At 37.5% G+C, this 16667-nt stretch overlaps 1 protein-coding gene across 6 annotated transcripts in view; it reads left to right on the top strand.

The window, feature by feature from the left end:
- The window catches only part of AIDA (axin interactor, dorsalization associated), a 44177-nt gene extending 29061 nt beyond the window's left edge, over positions 1–15116 (top strand). The window contains exons 7-11 of one of the 6 annotated variants that reach the window (XR_003436134.1): positions 8967–9089; positions 11062–11184; positions 11662–11725; positions 12994–13111; positions 13224–15116. Coding sequence is in view for 5 of the 6 variants with exons in the window: in XM_027122252.1 (XP_026978053.1) it covers positions 8967–9089; positions 11062–11184; positions 12994–13111; positions 13224–13320 (461 nt within the window). In the remaining variant the exon portion in view is untranslated. The other 5 variants (XM_027122253.1, XM_027122252.1, XM_027122254.1 and 2 more) reach the window with 5 other exon arrangements.
- Positions 15117–16667: the final 1551 nt, after the last annotated feature.

Raw genomic sequence — 16667 nt, 5'->3', positions numbered from 1 at the left:
ATACTGTGGCTGGTTTGAACAATATCATTATCTTAAATTGTGTTTAAAATTATCCCAGAATAACTAAAGTATTTTTCTTGAAAGAAAAAAAATGCTACTTAAATGCAAAGTATTATCATGTATGTCCTTTTTTTTTTTCCTTTTTTTTTTTATCATGCTTTAGCAGCACAAAGAAATGTGCACTTAAAAAATATTGGATGACAGGGATTTCCCTGGTGGTCCAGTGGGTAAGACTCCGTGCTCCCAATGCAGGGGGCCTGGGTTTGATCCCTGGTTGGGGAACTAGATCCTGCATGCATGCTGCAACTAAGAGTTTGCATGCCGCAACTAGGAAACCCATATGCTGCAACTAAGAAGCCCACATGCCACAACTGAGACCCGGTACAGCCTAAATAAATTAATTAATTAATTAAAAAAAAAAGAAATTTGGATGACAGAGAATCTGTGTTAATAGTACTAGATATGTGAGTTTAGTTACAAGTATTACAAATTTAAAGCAATGAAAACTAACAAGATTATATGTATTATCACATATATATGATATTGCTTAGTCTACATTTTGGACACCTGACTGAACTCTGCTGTAAGTGTGGATAAAAAATTAATATACTCCTTGTTAGTGATGTTTAATTTCCGAAGCACTAAGGCAAAATAAGGACCAACTCACCTCTTATTTTAGAACCAACACCCATGGGAACATCTGTACAATATCACATAAAACGTCAAGCAAATAAAGTTACTTAATAAGCAAACTCAAATCACAGGGTTTTCAAAAGAGAAAATTCTCAGTAATTATCCAAAAAGTCATTGCCTCTTTAGGAGTCTTGTCTAGGTGATGATATACTACTATTTTGGAACAAAGACCATCATGCCATTTTTCATTATAGACCAGGAAGAAAAATCATGTGAGGACAGGGTCTTAAAGGATTTCATTGACTTCAGTTTCCATGTAACCTCTGTTTTCTTCTGTGGACTTAACACGCAGACTCCTGGTCTCTGGGCTGGCGGTCCATTCCTAGTCTGGTTCTCCGAAATCTCTCTCTTCCAGAGTGTCTTGGCCCCATTACAGAGAACCAACCAGTCCATGTGAGGAGAGCCTCCTTACGGTAGGTTCTGCAGTGTTATCAGCTTCCCTTGGAACAGAGGAGTTGTAGGTGAAGGACGAGGACTGCAGCTGCTCCTCTGCTTCTGCCCCTCAGTTCTTCAGAACCATTTTTGTTTTAGATACCATATATATGTGTTAGCATATGGTATTTGTTTTTCTCTTTCTGACTTACTTCACTCTGTATAACAGACTCTAGGTCCATCCACCTCACTACAAATAACTCAATTTCATTTCTTTTTATGGCTGAGTAATATTCCATTGTATATATGTGCCACATCTTCTTTATCCATTCATCCGATGATGGACATTAGGTTGCTTCCATCTCCTGGCTATTGTAAATAGAGCTGCAATGAACATTTTGGTACATGACTTTTCTTGAATTATGGTTTTCTCAGGGTATATGCCCAGTAGTGGGATTGCTGGGTCATATGGTAGTTCTATTTTTAGTTTTTTAAGGAATCTCCATACTGTTCTCCATAGTGGCTGTATCAATTTACATTCCCACCAACAGTGTAAGAGGGTTCCCTTTACTCTGTTTATTTTAAATGGCTATTAGAACCTCAAAATATTAGCACCTTGTCAATGGTTGTGATTTGTAGTTAAGTGATGTTTTTTATGTTTGTGGAGCCATAGCTGCGTTCATAAATTGTCTTCTACGGTTGATGCACTGTGGAATAGGACAACTTGGATTACTGGTCCAAATACAACATATTGATAAATAGTTTTCATCATCAAGGTGGACTTTGGTGTATCCCCTATTGCCCTAGTGCAGTAAAATGACCCTGGAGCTTGTGATTCGTTTTTGTTACCTTACCAGAATCATCTGTAGGCTTAGGTTTGGAATCCTCCTCTCCTAGCTCGTACCTCTTCTTCAGAAGCCACATTGAATCAAATAATTCCCCCCAGTTTTCTTTGACAGCAGTAGGACATGTTTGCTCCAGTTGGTGGTACACTGGGGAGGTAGGGCAGGTAAATCAGAAGAGGCTGACAGCACTGGGCGGCCTTCCTCCATGCACTGTAGAGCTTACCAGCTGCCAGTGGCTGCCCCTTTCTCGCATGAAAAACTAAAAATGGATCCAACCAGATGAACGTGGTCCTACTGCCCATTGCCATATGAGACTCAAAGACCAATAATAGAGTTGCTGTAGGGATTGCCCAGTCTCTGGCCCTCACAGTGAACACGCGTTGCTCAGTGCACAAAGTTCAGGTGGCGTTTATTCCTTCTTAATCACTCTCTTTTGTGGAGCTCCTAGCCACAGCTCCAGCACACCCCTAGGATTCTGCGGAAACCTGGTTGAGAAATCCTGGTTTAGGCAGTTACCTGTATGGCTCCCCGAAGACATCCATATTCCAATCCCCAGAGCCTGTGAGCATGTATGTTACATGGCAAGGGGACTTACGTTAAGGACCTTGAGACGCAGATTATCCTGCAGGTCCTTTTTAGGCTTTGTGGACAATTAAATTACAAAAGTGGCAAATGGGACATGGCAGTTAGAAGCATGGACTCTAGGGTCAGACTGCTGTGTGATAATGGACAAGTTACCTAACTTTTCTGTGCCCCAGTTTTCACCTTCTGCTAACTAAATGGGACTGACATTAACACCTATATCATAGAATTATTGTGAGGATTAAATGAGTTGACACATATAAAGTTAGAACATTGCCTGGCACGTAGTTAAGTGTTCTGTAAGCATTGATTATCTGTTGTTTATGCAGTGTTACCACATAGAAGAACATTTGTTATTTTTGATCCTTGCTCTAGATTTAATAGCAGATTATTCTAGCTGGAAAAGCTTAGTCTATACCAGATCATGTATGATCATTTCTTTTCTTATCCTGATTATAGTCTTCAAGTTTTACAAGTGTAGTTGCTTGTTCTCCTGTTACTTTATATAGTTGAATATTTTAATTGTTCATTTAGAAATCTTCTTTTAATGTAGTGCTTTGATTTCTGATTATCATATGGTTTTACCTTTGGTACATAAACATGCTACCTTTCTTATCTAACCCAGGAGCTGCAGGTGGTATGGTATTATGCTAGTATTTTATCTTCTTTCACGCACATGTCATATAAGACAGTGCGTCGATACATATATAATATATATATTATCTAGCCATTTGTTTACTAGAACATAATATAACCTTTAGAGCTGTGAAATTCATTTATTTATTCAACAATACATTAACTCAAAAAGGATCTGTTTATTACTAATGCCAAACAATAAAAAAAATGAGTGGTTACCCAGATTTGTCTTTCAAGAAGCTTACTATGTAGTCAACAAGACAAAGCCAACAGTACGTAATTACTGGTTAGAGATGTGCACAGTGTGTTATGGATAAGCAAAAAAAAGAAGGCTAAGGGAGTTCAGCACAGGGAATCTAGCCTGAACTGAGACTCCGAGTGTGTAGGAGTTGGTCATACAGGGAGAGAGCACATTGGAAACCATCATGAAATACCTTGAATATTCACCTTTTTAAATCATTTGTCGTCTTCATTTTATTGTCAGCTTGCAGATGCTCTTTAATAGGTGTAATGAGGGTGAAACTGAACCTTCATGATGGAATGTTTTCATACTACCTTGAATTATAGAATAATGAAGCTGAATAAATTAACTTGCAGCTTGAAATCACTGCCTTTATATTGAATTGTTAGAAATATATTTAGTGGTTAGATTAGATTTTAGTGTGGTCTGAGGCAAAAAGGTTTGTTGGTAATGAGGAAAGAAATGTCATCCCATTCATTCATTTCAGCTAAAAGAGCTAGACAGTTATAGATTATGAACTGATTCATCCAAAGGTAGAAACCAGTTTTAATGTTCACTTGGGAAAAACATAGTCTCATATCATTGACTTTGAATATTGGATAAGAAATTACCTTTTGACTGTCAAAGAAAGAAAGCCATAGTCAAAGTAAAAAAGACAAGGGGCTAACATCCTTAATATATAAATAAAAATTTTAAGTTGCAACAACAAAAACCAACAAGCACATTAAAAGACTGGGCAAAAGACATGAACAGACAGTACACACGTACATACAGACACACAAAGATGTACAAATAGCCCTTAAACATATGAAAAGATACTCAACTTATAATAAGAGACATGCAAATTAAAACTACTGTTGCTTAGGCTGTGACAGATGCTCATTCATCACTGGTAGGAATACAAAATAGTACAGTCCCTTTGGAGGGGAATTCAGCAATATTTAACAATAACATCAGAAGTACACATTTACTCTTAGGCCCAGCAATCTCACTTCTAGGAATTTATTCTCAAGATACACCTCTAAGAATATGAAGAAAATATTTGCATATGCGCCAGGTTGTTTATTATGGTGTAATCTGTAATAATAAAATATTAGAAACAACCTAACTGCCATATGTAGGTTAGCTGAATAATACTGTATAATACTATAGATAATAATCAGGAAAATCTCCATGAACTGATGATTTTTCAGAACATATTGTTCAATAAGTAAAATATGTCAAGGCAATTCACATTAGCAGATTAAGGAGGAAAATCTCATAATCCTCTGAATAGATGCAGAAAGGTTTAAATTCTAAATCTCTTCGTGATTTTTTAAAATTCTAGCAGACTGAGAACAGAACAGTTCTCTGGGTGTTCTCTAAGGGATGCTTTGAGCCAAAATCATACTTGAAGCATTCCTTTTCAGATCAATAACAAGACATAGTGCCTACTATGTCCTCTTTTCATCAGTGCACTAGGACCAAAAACAGAAGTAAAAGATAAAAATTATTTGTAGATTTTATGAATATGTGTGTAGAACATGCAAAAGCGCCTATAGGTAAATAATTAGAAATAGTAAGAGAGGGGCTTCCTGGTAGTCCAGTGGTTAAAAATCCACCTGCCAATTCAGGGGACACGGGTTTGAGCCCTGGTCCGGGAAGATCCCACATGCCGCAGAGCAACCAAGCCTGTGGGCCACAACTATTGAGCCTGCACTCTAGAGCCCGCGAGCCACAACTACTGAAGCCCGCACGCCTAGAGCCTGTGCTCTGCAACAAGCGAAGCCACTGCAATGAGAAGCCCGTGCACTGCAACGAAGAGTAGCCCCCGCTCGCCACAACTAGAGAAAGTCTGCGCACAGCAACGAAGACCCAATGCAGCCAAAAGTAAATAAAAATTAAAAGAAAAAAAAAGATAGTAAGAGAGTTTAGCATGGTTCCTGGATGTAAAATCTGTACGTAAGAATTGATTCTATAGGCTTATTGTGATCATTTTGCAATATACAAATATCAAATCATTATGTTGTATACTTGAAACTAATATAATGTTGTATGTGAATTGTACCTTGATTTTTTAAAAATTATGTACCAAAAAAGAATTGATTTTATCTTTATAAACGATCAACAGTTGCTTAGAAAATGAAATAACATTTATGATAATATCAGAAAATATCAATATAGTTTAATAAATCCAATGAGAAGTATAAGACCCATGTGAAGAAAGCAGTAAAACTTTATTGAGAGAAATTAAGAAGTCTTAAATAAATGGAGAAATATATTCCAGTTCATGGGTTGGAAGAAGCAATTTGTAAAGATGTGACTGTTTCTAAAATTGATCTGAACTTCACTGCAGTCCCAACAGTGTTTTTGTTATTTGATGTTTTGTGTTTTTTTGTTTTTTTTTTTTTAAGAACTTGACAGCTGTTGTGTTATAATTTACATGGAAATGCAAAGGGCTAAAAGTAGTTAAGACTCTTGAAGAATAATGTCAAGGCGGGAGAATTTGCTTTACCGAATGTCAAGACTTTTTGTAAAATTATAGTAAGACACTTACGGTAGTGGTGCAAGGGTAAGAAATAGTCCAATGAGAGAATGGGGAGCCCGGAAAGAGACCCACACTTGATTTATGATCAAAATGCCACTGCAGATACATGGGTGAGATGACAGTCTATTAAGTAAGTAGTGCTGGGACAATTGAGTGTCCATGTGGATTAGAATGGGATTGGGCTCCTACCACACACCATAGCCAAAAATTAATTCTGTGTGGATTATAGAATGAAGTGTGAATGGCAAAACAAACAAGCTCTTACAAGAATACCTTCATGACCTTGGAGTGGGGAAAGATTTCTTGAATAGGACACAGAAAGCACTGACTCTAAAGGAATTTAGAGATTGAGAAATTTGAATACGTTAACATTAAGAATTTACCATAATCAGAAGACACCATAAACAGAAAAGGCATTCTAAACATGCAAAGACTGATCTTGGTATTAAAAGTCAAGAATAGCTGTTATCTCTTGGGAGAGAGTGATTTGGGGGCACAAGTCAAGCTCCTAGTATGCTGGTAATATCTTTCTTTCCTGGATATGGTGCTAGTCACACAGGTGTGTTCACTTTGTGAAAATTCATTAAGCTGTGCCTAGAATTTGTACACATTTTAATATGTTACCCTTCACTATACAGATTTTTTTTAAAAAAGGAAAGCCACTGATAAATTATTTGTAAAACACGTATCCAACAAAAAGCTTATGTCAAAATATTAGAGGACTCCTACAAATCACTAAGAAAAAGGTGAACATTTCAGGGACTTCCCTCGTGGTCCAGTGGGTGAAACTCCATGCTCCCAATTCAGGGGGCCCGGGTTTGATCCCTGGTCAGGGAACTAGATCCTGCATGCATGCCACAACTAAGAATTCTGCATGTTGCAACTAAGACCCAGCGCAGCCAAAATAAATAAATAAATAGTATATATTTTTAAAAGGTGAGCATTTCAGTAGTAAAGTGGGCAAAATAATTGAATAGGTACTTTAGGAAAAGGGAAATACAAATGCTTATTTTTAAATGAAAAGGTGCTCAACTCATTAATCATTGGCAAAATGAGCTTAAGACTAGATTGGTATTTCTCTACACCTAAATTGGCCAAAAAGAAGAACCTGACAACTCCCAAGTGTTAGTGAGGATGTGGAACAATGGAGATTGTACTAGGAGCAGAAACTGACACGACCACTTTGGAAAATAGTTTGTAATTACATAGCAAACATGAAGGTGGTATATCATGTGACTCAGTAAGTCCTCCCTTGGGGAATGTGTGCATAGGTGGAGCAGAGCATGCATCCAAGAATGTTTGCAGCAGCTTTGTTAACAATTTCCAAAAACTTGAAGCAACTCAAATGCCTGTCAACAGAAGAATGGATACAAAAACTGGTGTATTTGTACAACCTCTATATTATACTAATTCTGGAAAATCATAAAAATGAACAAATTACAGAAACTGACAACAATTGGATAAATCTCAAGTTCAAAAGCAGACAAAACAATTATACAGGGTTGCTTTTTAGTAGTGATTTTAAAAGCCAGGGTAGTGAGGAGGAATTCAGAAGAGCATTGGGTGGGGATAGAAGGGGACTCCTGAGGTCATGCTTTATTTTTTGACCTCATTGGTGGTTACATGGATGCTTGCTTTCCGGCATTTCATTAAGCTGTACACTCGTTTTATTTGCTTTTCTGAATATGTGTTAGATTCGCAATTTAAATTTTTTTTAAAGAATAGACAGTGGGTGCAGTAAAGACCTTTTATCTTTAATGTAAGAAAACTTGTGAAAATTGAAAATGTGTTGAAATATGGCAAAATATTTCATGTGAAAAAGTATAATTTTGAAACAGTATTAAATACTGCTTTGAATGTCCCATTTTGGTTTTTCTGCTTTTTATACTTCTACCTTGTCATTAGTCAAAAAAAAATTTTAACAGATATCACCAGTTAAGACTCTTGGATTTCTATAGTAATTTTCAGGTCATAAAATTCACTCATTCTAAGTGTACAATTCAGTGACTTTTGATAAATCTATAGTGTTGTGCATCTATCAGTGTGATCCAATTTGAGAACATTTTCATTGCCCCCTGAAATTCCCTCTAGCACATTGCAGTCAGTTAAATGTATTGATAATATATTTTGAACATGGTAAGTTGATTGATTCATGTACTTCAAATACTTCCTCATTAAAAGTAGAATAACACATTGTTGGATAGAAACTTGAAGAGTGTCAACCAAAGTCCTTTATAAATGTTAGATTCTGTAAGTTGTGGTACTGTATACATATTAAATTAAAATCAACTTTTGTTTGCATCTGTTCTTCATCAATTATTTGAAATAAATGAACAAACTACAGTCGATTTCTTTTTTCACGTCATTTTCTTGGTGGGGAATGCTCTTGTGTGGTTCTGGGTGGTTTTTCAGTTTTAAAAAATTTAATTGATCTATGGAAAAGATTTCAAACATACAATTACTTTTGTGGTTTTATGTGGCCTTCTCAGTAGGACTGATTTCTGAGAGGATAGAGCATACAGAATAGGATGAAGAAAGGAGTGGGAAATTACACTGTAAAGTTATTCAATTAAATATATAAATATTAAGTTATTTCCTGAAAGATTAATAGTAGCTGAAAGATTTATTGATTCTGGTATTGAATTTTTCAAACTTTAGAAATACATAACAAATGTTTATAAAGCTTTTTGTGTCCTTGTTCTACCACTTCATGTTGAGATATGGAGTATATTATATAGGAGTAAATGTGAAGCATATATATTATGTACATTCTCAATTATGTGGTAATTTGTAATTGGGCTTCCTGGATTGGAATTTTAACAAACTTGAGTTAGTAATTTATGCTTTAGTGTTGAATATGAAGTATGGAGGTGTAGATGTATCTTGTTTCTAATTAAGCATTTGTCTGAGAAGAATAACATCAAGTGTCTGTACGTTTTGGAAACCAAAATGATGCCTGGCTAGTTACTAAGCCAGTTAAGAGCAAAGCTATATCTTCTCTATGTTGTTAAAATATTTACTTTGAAATTATTGGTGGAGCTCATTTTTATTGCTATTTCTCCGTTGCCAGGTACTTTATTACCAAGGTTGCCATCAGAACCAGGAATGACATTACTCACTATCAGAATTGAGAAAATTGGCCTGAAAGATGCTGGGCAATGCATTGATCCCTATATCACAGTTAGTGTAAAAGGTAAATAACTATGTATATCTATCTTCCCTCTGGGGAATTTTATAATGTTGCTTCTCATTTGGAACTTTTTTGGTGGGGAGAGGGAGGGGATGTTTTATATCTGTGACAACTTATTTTAGTTGATTTTACAGTGAGGCGAAATCCCTGGGAAGAGGTGGTCATCATTCCCTCACCAAATATTTCTGAGAGATTTACTAAAAATACTTCCCTATCCATAACTTACACTCATATTTGCTTTTAGCTTTTTCTTTGTGTATATCTTTTTATTCTTAAAATTCTGTCAAGGGTGCTGACTAGACAGACACACTGTCTTTAACAGCAGATGCATCCTTCAGAAAACAGGTTTAAAAAATGTCCCCCACCTTCCAAGGGTGTGTGGTTTTCTTTGCAAAGCCCAGTGTTCTTCTGTTTTCCCACGCCTCCGCTTCAGGTCCTCTCGTTCCTGTCCAAGAGAGGTTTGTACATAGGACAGCTGTGCAGAGGTGGATGAGAATCAGGCCTTCAGTTAGTCATGAGTGGAGACAGGGAAATAGGACGCGTCCGTAAACATCCGTGCCCTGAACATAATCCTGCGGGACATTAGACGAGTGATGTATTTCTTATACTTAACTATGTTACCGTCATTATTAAGCATGATTACTCTTAGGATTTGTTTTTTTCTATCCAATGGCAAACCATTTTTTTCCTTGAAAACAACTTTTTTGGTCATTGGTTTAAGAGGGAAGCCACAGTGATTGAACTGTTTTGTCGTTGCCAAGCATTTTATACAGCACTTTATTTGTAAAGCACTCAGCAGTCTTTTAAAAGTAATTATTGGGTGATTGAAGATGAAGTTGTCATGCTATTATTCAGAAATAACTGCACAGTTAATCCAGTCTGCAGTTAATAAACCTGCAGTTTGAGACAAATCAAACAGGTATGGACTGAAATTAAATGGAGGGAACTTTTACCGATCATAGAAATATTCAGACCCATGGGTTCATTAGTACCAAATAAAAGAAAAAGGATTTTGGCCACAGGCAAAAGTTTTAACATGGAGAGACCGTGATCCATAGCACTAATGCTGTGATACTTTAACTTCTGATGTTACTGGTTCTCAAATCCATGGTCTACTGGAAAGTATTTACACCCTACACAAAACTACATCTCTCATTCAGGAGCGAACACTGTAAAATACGAAAAAATGTAATGAAATGTAGATATTATGTTACCTTTGCATATGGTTGAACTGAAACATGTTTTATTTAAATATCTTTAGGAACTGAAGTAATCAAACATACTCTCTTGCTTTAAGGTCCCTAAGATGGGTCTGTTGAATAATACATGAACACTGAGTAGTCATTAAATGAGTCTGTGTTGAATTAGATTAAACTGGATGATTCCTGGCTCCAGAGATTGCAGCAGTATACCATGCATAGTGTGCCATCTGGTTATTGTAAATCAGCTTATGTTACAGCAAATGGAACCAGAATTTAAGTAATATATGTAAGAAGTGTTCATTCGTGGAAAGGTTTCCTTGGCAGCTGTCGTGTCCATTGTTTGGTCCTCTGACTTGAATACAGCAGGGGAATTCTGATAATGTTAGATTTATAGGCCTTTCCGTGTCATGCACGCGATCAAGGTTGGGAAACGGGTAGGAGCACCACTGTGGTATATTACGTCCCCAAATGTAATTCACAAAACTATACTGGCCTGTGTCATCAGAAGACACCTCTTAACTAGGAAGGATCCAATTTTGTGATGTGTAAGGCGGCTTCCTCCTATCCATGGGGGTCTCCCACCCTCTCTACTCCGTGCCCTGCACATGACCCTGGAAACAGCCACCTTCAGGTACCTGCTCACCCCAGACGTGGGTCTTTATTGGCCTCAGAATCTCCTCTCGGCTTTTGCCTCTTCAGGAAACACAACCCTTTGCAGTTTTTACGTCTTTGTATTTGAAGGCTCGAAGCAGAAACTGTTTTTTCCTCTCTAGATCTGAATGGCATAGATTTAACTCCTGTGCAGGATACTCCCGTGGCTTCAAGAAAAGAAGATACGTATGTTCATTTTAATGTGGACATTGAGCTCCAGAAGCATGTTGAAAAATTAACCAAAGGTTTGTGATGCTAAAAGTAGAACTATATTCAGAATGTGACTCTTTATTCTCCAGCTTTGAATCTGTTATGTACAGTGACTGTCATTTTAACTGAGACTAATGCTAATGAGTATACTTTATGTTTATAAGCATTTAAGTTAATCTTCCTAGGCTATTCTCATTTTACATTTTGTCCTTTCTTATAAATGCCATGAAGTATAGAGCTGTGCATACCAGCAATGCAGGAAATATATTATCTACAGATGATGCAGATGAGTAATAAAATTTTTTTAACTTCCTTAAAATGATGGTATCATATTTGGACTTTAATGCTGTTTTCAAATGTGACTTTATTTTCACATTTATTCAGACCTCAGACACAATCACGATGACAAGGAGATGGGTTCCATAGCTGAAGAGACTAAGAAATGTGATCTGCTATCTTAAAGATCTATGAGGTTTTTAAATAATAAAATGCCTCTGTTATTGCCGTGGAAGGGAGAAGAGAAGCTACTCTTTTGTGGACATGGCAGGGTCATACACCTGGGGACCGAGGTCACCGGTAACCTAACAATTGTAATCCTTTCGTGTGTGTTGGTAGCAGATGCTAAATATGCCCATCTCTGGAATTCCCTGGCGGTCCAGTGCTTAGGACTTGGTACTTTCATTGCTGGGGTCCGGATTCAATCCCTGGTCGGGGAGCTAAGATCCCGCAAGCCACGCGGCTCGGCAAATAAATAAATAAATACGCCCATCTCTCCCTCACGCACATCCCTTTGTCTCCTAAGTGATTGGCTTTTCTTTCCTTCCTCGACATGTGAAGCGCTCCGTTTGGACCCAGGTGCCAGGGCTGCGCACACATTTCTGAACATTGTTAAACTTCTGGTCACTTGTGAGTTTTGTCATCAGTGAAAGTATTAGATGTATGTTAGTTATCTTTAAAAGCAAAGCAAGATCCAGCACCGCTCTGGTTAAGCCTTTGTTAATAAGGAGCCAGATAACAGGGAGACCCTGACGTCCTTCCGTCTCTTCCGTTGCCTTTAGAAATTAATTGTTCTTGGCTACACAGAGGAGGCGATTTATTATTCTGTTTTTAGCTTTTCTCTGTGGGGAGGGGGAGAGAGCTTATCTGTTGGGCTTTGGGGAGAGAAAACTATCTACATGTTTCATCACCATTTGTTCACTGGGGGAGGGGTGGGATAGGCGTGCTCTCTAAGCCCTTGTCTTGCTCAGCGCTGTCTTCACACAAGCACATGTCATTCCAGGAAAAACAAAACAGGGCTTTGGACACTGAGAAAGGTATTAGGAAGCAGTTAACATTTAAAAACTGAACGAGCTGTTGTTCAGACTCCAAACTCCAAAAAACTGAATTTTTGAGTTTTTGTTTCGAGAAACTATTTAAGTTTGGATTTTTTGATGAACTCTTTTACATGCCTTTTCTACTTAATGCGTTTCTATGAGTAATGTTAATACTTAACAAGTATCTTCTGTGGGGGTTTTTTGGTAGTATTTAGTATTTTCTATTCTTAATATTTTATAATTCTACCTGTGGATGAACTTATTTACATTCTTGAGTCATTCTGGCTCGAGAAGTTTTGCTCTGCTCTGTAGAATAGGATGATACGGAGACATGTCCCTCTATTCAGGTCCAGATGAGTTTTGGGGTGACAGCCATAGTCAGTCGTATCATCAGAGAGATTGTTTGACAGAGGTTACTTTGTGAAATTATGACAACTGTTGCTTGTTCATAGGCTTCTGGTGATCAAAGAAAATTTATTGACACTAGAAATGTGCTGTCTGTGGCTAATCTGCTTTGCTTTAATTCCTTAGGTGCAGCTATTTTCTTTGAATTCAAACACTACAAGCCTAAAAAAAGGTTTACCAGCACCAAGTGTTTTGCTTTCATGGAGATGGATGAAATTAAACCTGGGCCAATTGTAATAGAACTGTAAGTGATGCACGTTCAGAATTAGTACTAATTTAACGGTGACTGCTCTCTCTTCTTAATATGTCACCTTGGAATAGATCAGTTATCAATGGTTTTTCTATTGTGGTTACAGATACAAGAAACCCACTGACTTTAAAAGAAAGAAATTGCAGTTATTGACCAAGAAACCACTTTATCTTCATCTGCATCAAACTTTGCACAAGGAATGATCCTGACATGAATACCCTGGAACTTCTGTGAATCTTACCACTCAGTAGAAACCATCCTAGCTCTGTGTAGCACATTCGCCCTTCAACAGGCAGGAAGCAAGCCGTACCCAGGCCAGCAGGCCAGAGTGAGTCCATTACACAGCTGTAGCACAGAATTCAAAGTCCAGCACGTCACTGATGGAAAAGACTCCTTTGGATACAGGCTTAATTGTAGATCTTAAAACATTTTCACTTTTCTATTAATTGTGCAATGAATAGCCTCTTTTCTAATTTGCCACTATTCCTGCCCTGCTTCCTGGAACGACACTGTTGTGGGTGGAATGTGCTCACCTTCACACTTAATACAGCAATAAGAGTGTGCTAGAGTTTACACACCTGTCCACTTCTGTTCCAATATGCTCTTCGGTTTTTTGAGTTAATGTCAAACTTTGGGTTGATGTGGGTAGGACAGTATGAGACTGCTTTGAGAGGAATTGGACCAATTATGCTGCCCAAGGTCAGTCTGGAAATTTATAGGCTGCTCCTCAGAGACGGCCTTGATTCACCCTGATCTCATGGTTCTCCTGCTTAGAAATAGTGTGCCTTGGCCAAATCAGTATCCCGTATGGGCGTGTTCGCAGGTGGTAGCTGTGATTTTTCCAGATGACCGGATCGTTTTTCTGAAAGTGAGCATATTTTTAGTCATGTTGATTAGCTTTTTTCTACATCACATCGTTACTCTTTCTGATAGTGATTCTGGGGTTAGTGATGGAACCATCTCAGAATAATTACAAATTCTTGGTGGGTTTATGTCTTCTAAATCGTGTAATCTAAAAATAATTTGAGTCAGATGCTAACAAGATACCGCAGGAATAACTGCTGTTTTTCTGACAACTGATTGTGAAACCTTAAAACCTGCATACCTCTTCTTGTAGTGATGAGTATGCAAATCTGGAGATATTCTATTTTTTTTTTATATAGGTAGATAGGATTGCCATTTATTTCCTATGTAGATATACTGACATTCATCCATATGGAAATATTGCAGGTCATTAGCTTTTTATAATTTGACTATTTACATTCTTTTGACTTAATAATGGGGCATAAATAAAACTTTCATAGAACACACAAGGTGGATATTTGATACACAGAACATTTAAGATTTGGGGTGGGCATTCTCTGGGTTAGGTGTGGAGCCCACATATTTAATATTCACTATTTTAAATGACCAATGCTAGCATGAGGGGAACGCAGTGCCAGTACTTGGCCTACTTTTAAACTCGTGTAATAAGCCTAGTCAATACCGTTCAGTATGTTTGCTTTTTAAAATAAGTAACCACAATTAAGTTCTAGCCCTTGCACTTCAAGAGATCTAGTCTCCACTTTCAGTTGTCTGTTAGGTCAGTTCTGTTTACTATGATGGATGTTAAAAAACTATATGAGCCTGAAGAATTCTCAACCCAATTTAGTCTTGCTTCCCTCTTGATTAGTTTAATTCCAGATGATTCCATCCACAGTAGCTTGAGGGGATGAGGAATTTGCCTTAATAAATTACTTTTGTTGTTCACTCAACTCTTAGACTGTGAGTTGTCAGCCCCGTGCCCTGCCCGCCCCAGACTGTAAGCTCCTCAGGGGGCAAGAACCACACGTTCTCCATGTCACGTACATTTTCTGAGGTGCTTGGCAGCGCTCTGTACCCTGTGGAGTACTCAGTACCTTTTGTTTGATGTTGCTGACAAGACCTAAAAATAATCCCTTAAAAAACCTACCATTAAAATGTAGCAAAACTGATACATTGTTCTTTCTCTTTTCTCATAGACCATAAGACATGTATATCAAGGTGATAGTTTGTCACATCTGCTGTCATTCACAAAAGTATGGTTTAGATGAACTACAAATGCCTTTCATCAGTGTTAAAGAAGCTTAAATCGAACACGGCTGATTAGCTTAGCTTTGTAATTCATACCTGAATGAAATAACAAAACGAGCGACTGTCTCGAAGCAGTAGACGCAGAATACTCCACATCCCACAAATTATTTACTTTTCTATGAAAAGATCAGCCATTGAATAGTAACCACAACCACAGCAGACTTCCAGGCTGAAACGCTGCTGCTCCGTAACTGAGATGACTTTAGCAACTAAGCCCAGAAAGACAGTCAGTTAGCTGGAGATGACTTCTGAAACAGACGTAATTTTCAAGCCAGTTGGGGCTGATGTGACTCAGGGTGATGCCCCCCACACCCTCTCCAAATTGGCAGCTTGCCTGGGCTGGGCTGCCGAAGGGGTGCAAACAGAGGGCTCTGAGAGGCGGCAGGGACGGCAAGTCTGGGGCCGCTCGGCTAAGCCAGAGGTGGCAGTTCTCTACAACTCAATATGAAACGCAGAATAAACACCAAAAAGGCTTTAGAGGTTAAAAAAGAAAAAGAAAAAGACTCCAGGATTTGATGTTGAAATAGATTGAATTTACCTTTGCTACTATATTATCTTCCTAACTGGTGTAATCTATATTTAAATACTATTTAAAAAATTTATCTTAACTTCACTATTATTTCACGTCCTGAAGAGATTGATATACTCAAAACCTGTATTTGTGACTTAATCTTTTTATTTTACATGGTTAAAAATAACCTATGCTGTTAAGTATGGAGTTTTCCTCTTAAATTTCTTCTATTCTTGATAATAAACAGGACACAGAGATGGAATTCTCTTTTCCTGAAAAACTCCTTATGTATTCGTTATGAACTTTGGAAGCGTTGTCTTCTTTCAACGGTCCGTATCTTTCTAAAGTGGCATCTTTTAGTTTAGTATAAAGAAAAAATTTTGTTTCACAGTGAAGCATTTGCTTTATCTTATAAGGTATTCTAAGAGGATTAAATATCCTAATGGTGACAAGTCACGGTGCAGACTTCAGTAGTATCATTACATCACAGAACTTCAGAGAATGCGAGAGATTGATCTAGCCGTGAACAACGATGTCAACCTTTATAATTCTGATTTAATTGAAATCTTAAACTTCTTGAAATGTGCTACAAAGTTACTATAGTTTAAAGTGTCTGATGAGTTAGTTCTTAGAAACATTGTTGAAAAGACCTGGTACAAGTAATGGGTATAGCAAGTATGATGCAATCCTAGCTTCTCAGATTTACTGATTTTTAAATATAAGTGCCAGTATTCAAATATGAATTTTGGAATAGGATCAATCAACAAAAAGAACTGAGTTCAGCCCATGGTTGCTGACCTAGGGCATGTTACGAGCCTCACAATCCTAAATCATTCTTTCTCATCGTATTACCTACTCTTTGCCGTTTTTTGCCATATTCCTTGAAAGTCAGCGGCAAGGTATAGGAGAAATAACAGACTCTCTACG

The sequence above is a fragment of the Aethalodelphis obliquidens genome, unplaced genomic scaffold, assembly GCF_003676395.1.
Source record: "Aethalodelphis obliquidens isolate GAN/ISIS:26980383/991018 unplaced genomic scaffold, ASM367639v1 scaffold24, whole genome shotgun sequence".
NCBI classification, from domain to species: domain Eukaryota; kingdom Metazoa; phylum Chordata; class Mammalia; order Artiodactyla; family Delphinidae; genus Aethalodelphis; species Aethalodelphis obliquidens.
The sequence above is the reverse complement of the archived record's forward strand: the minus strand, read 5'-3'. Positions and strand labels throughout refer to the sequence as shown.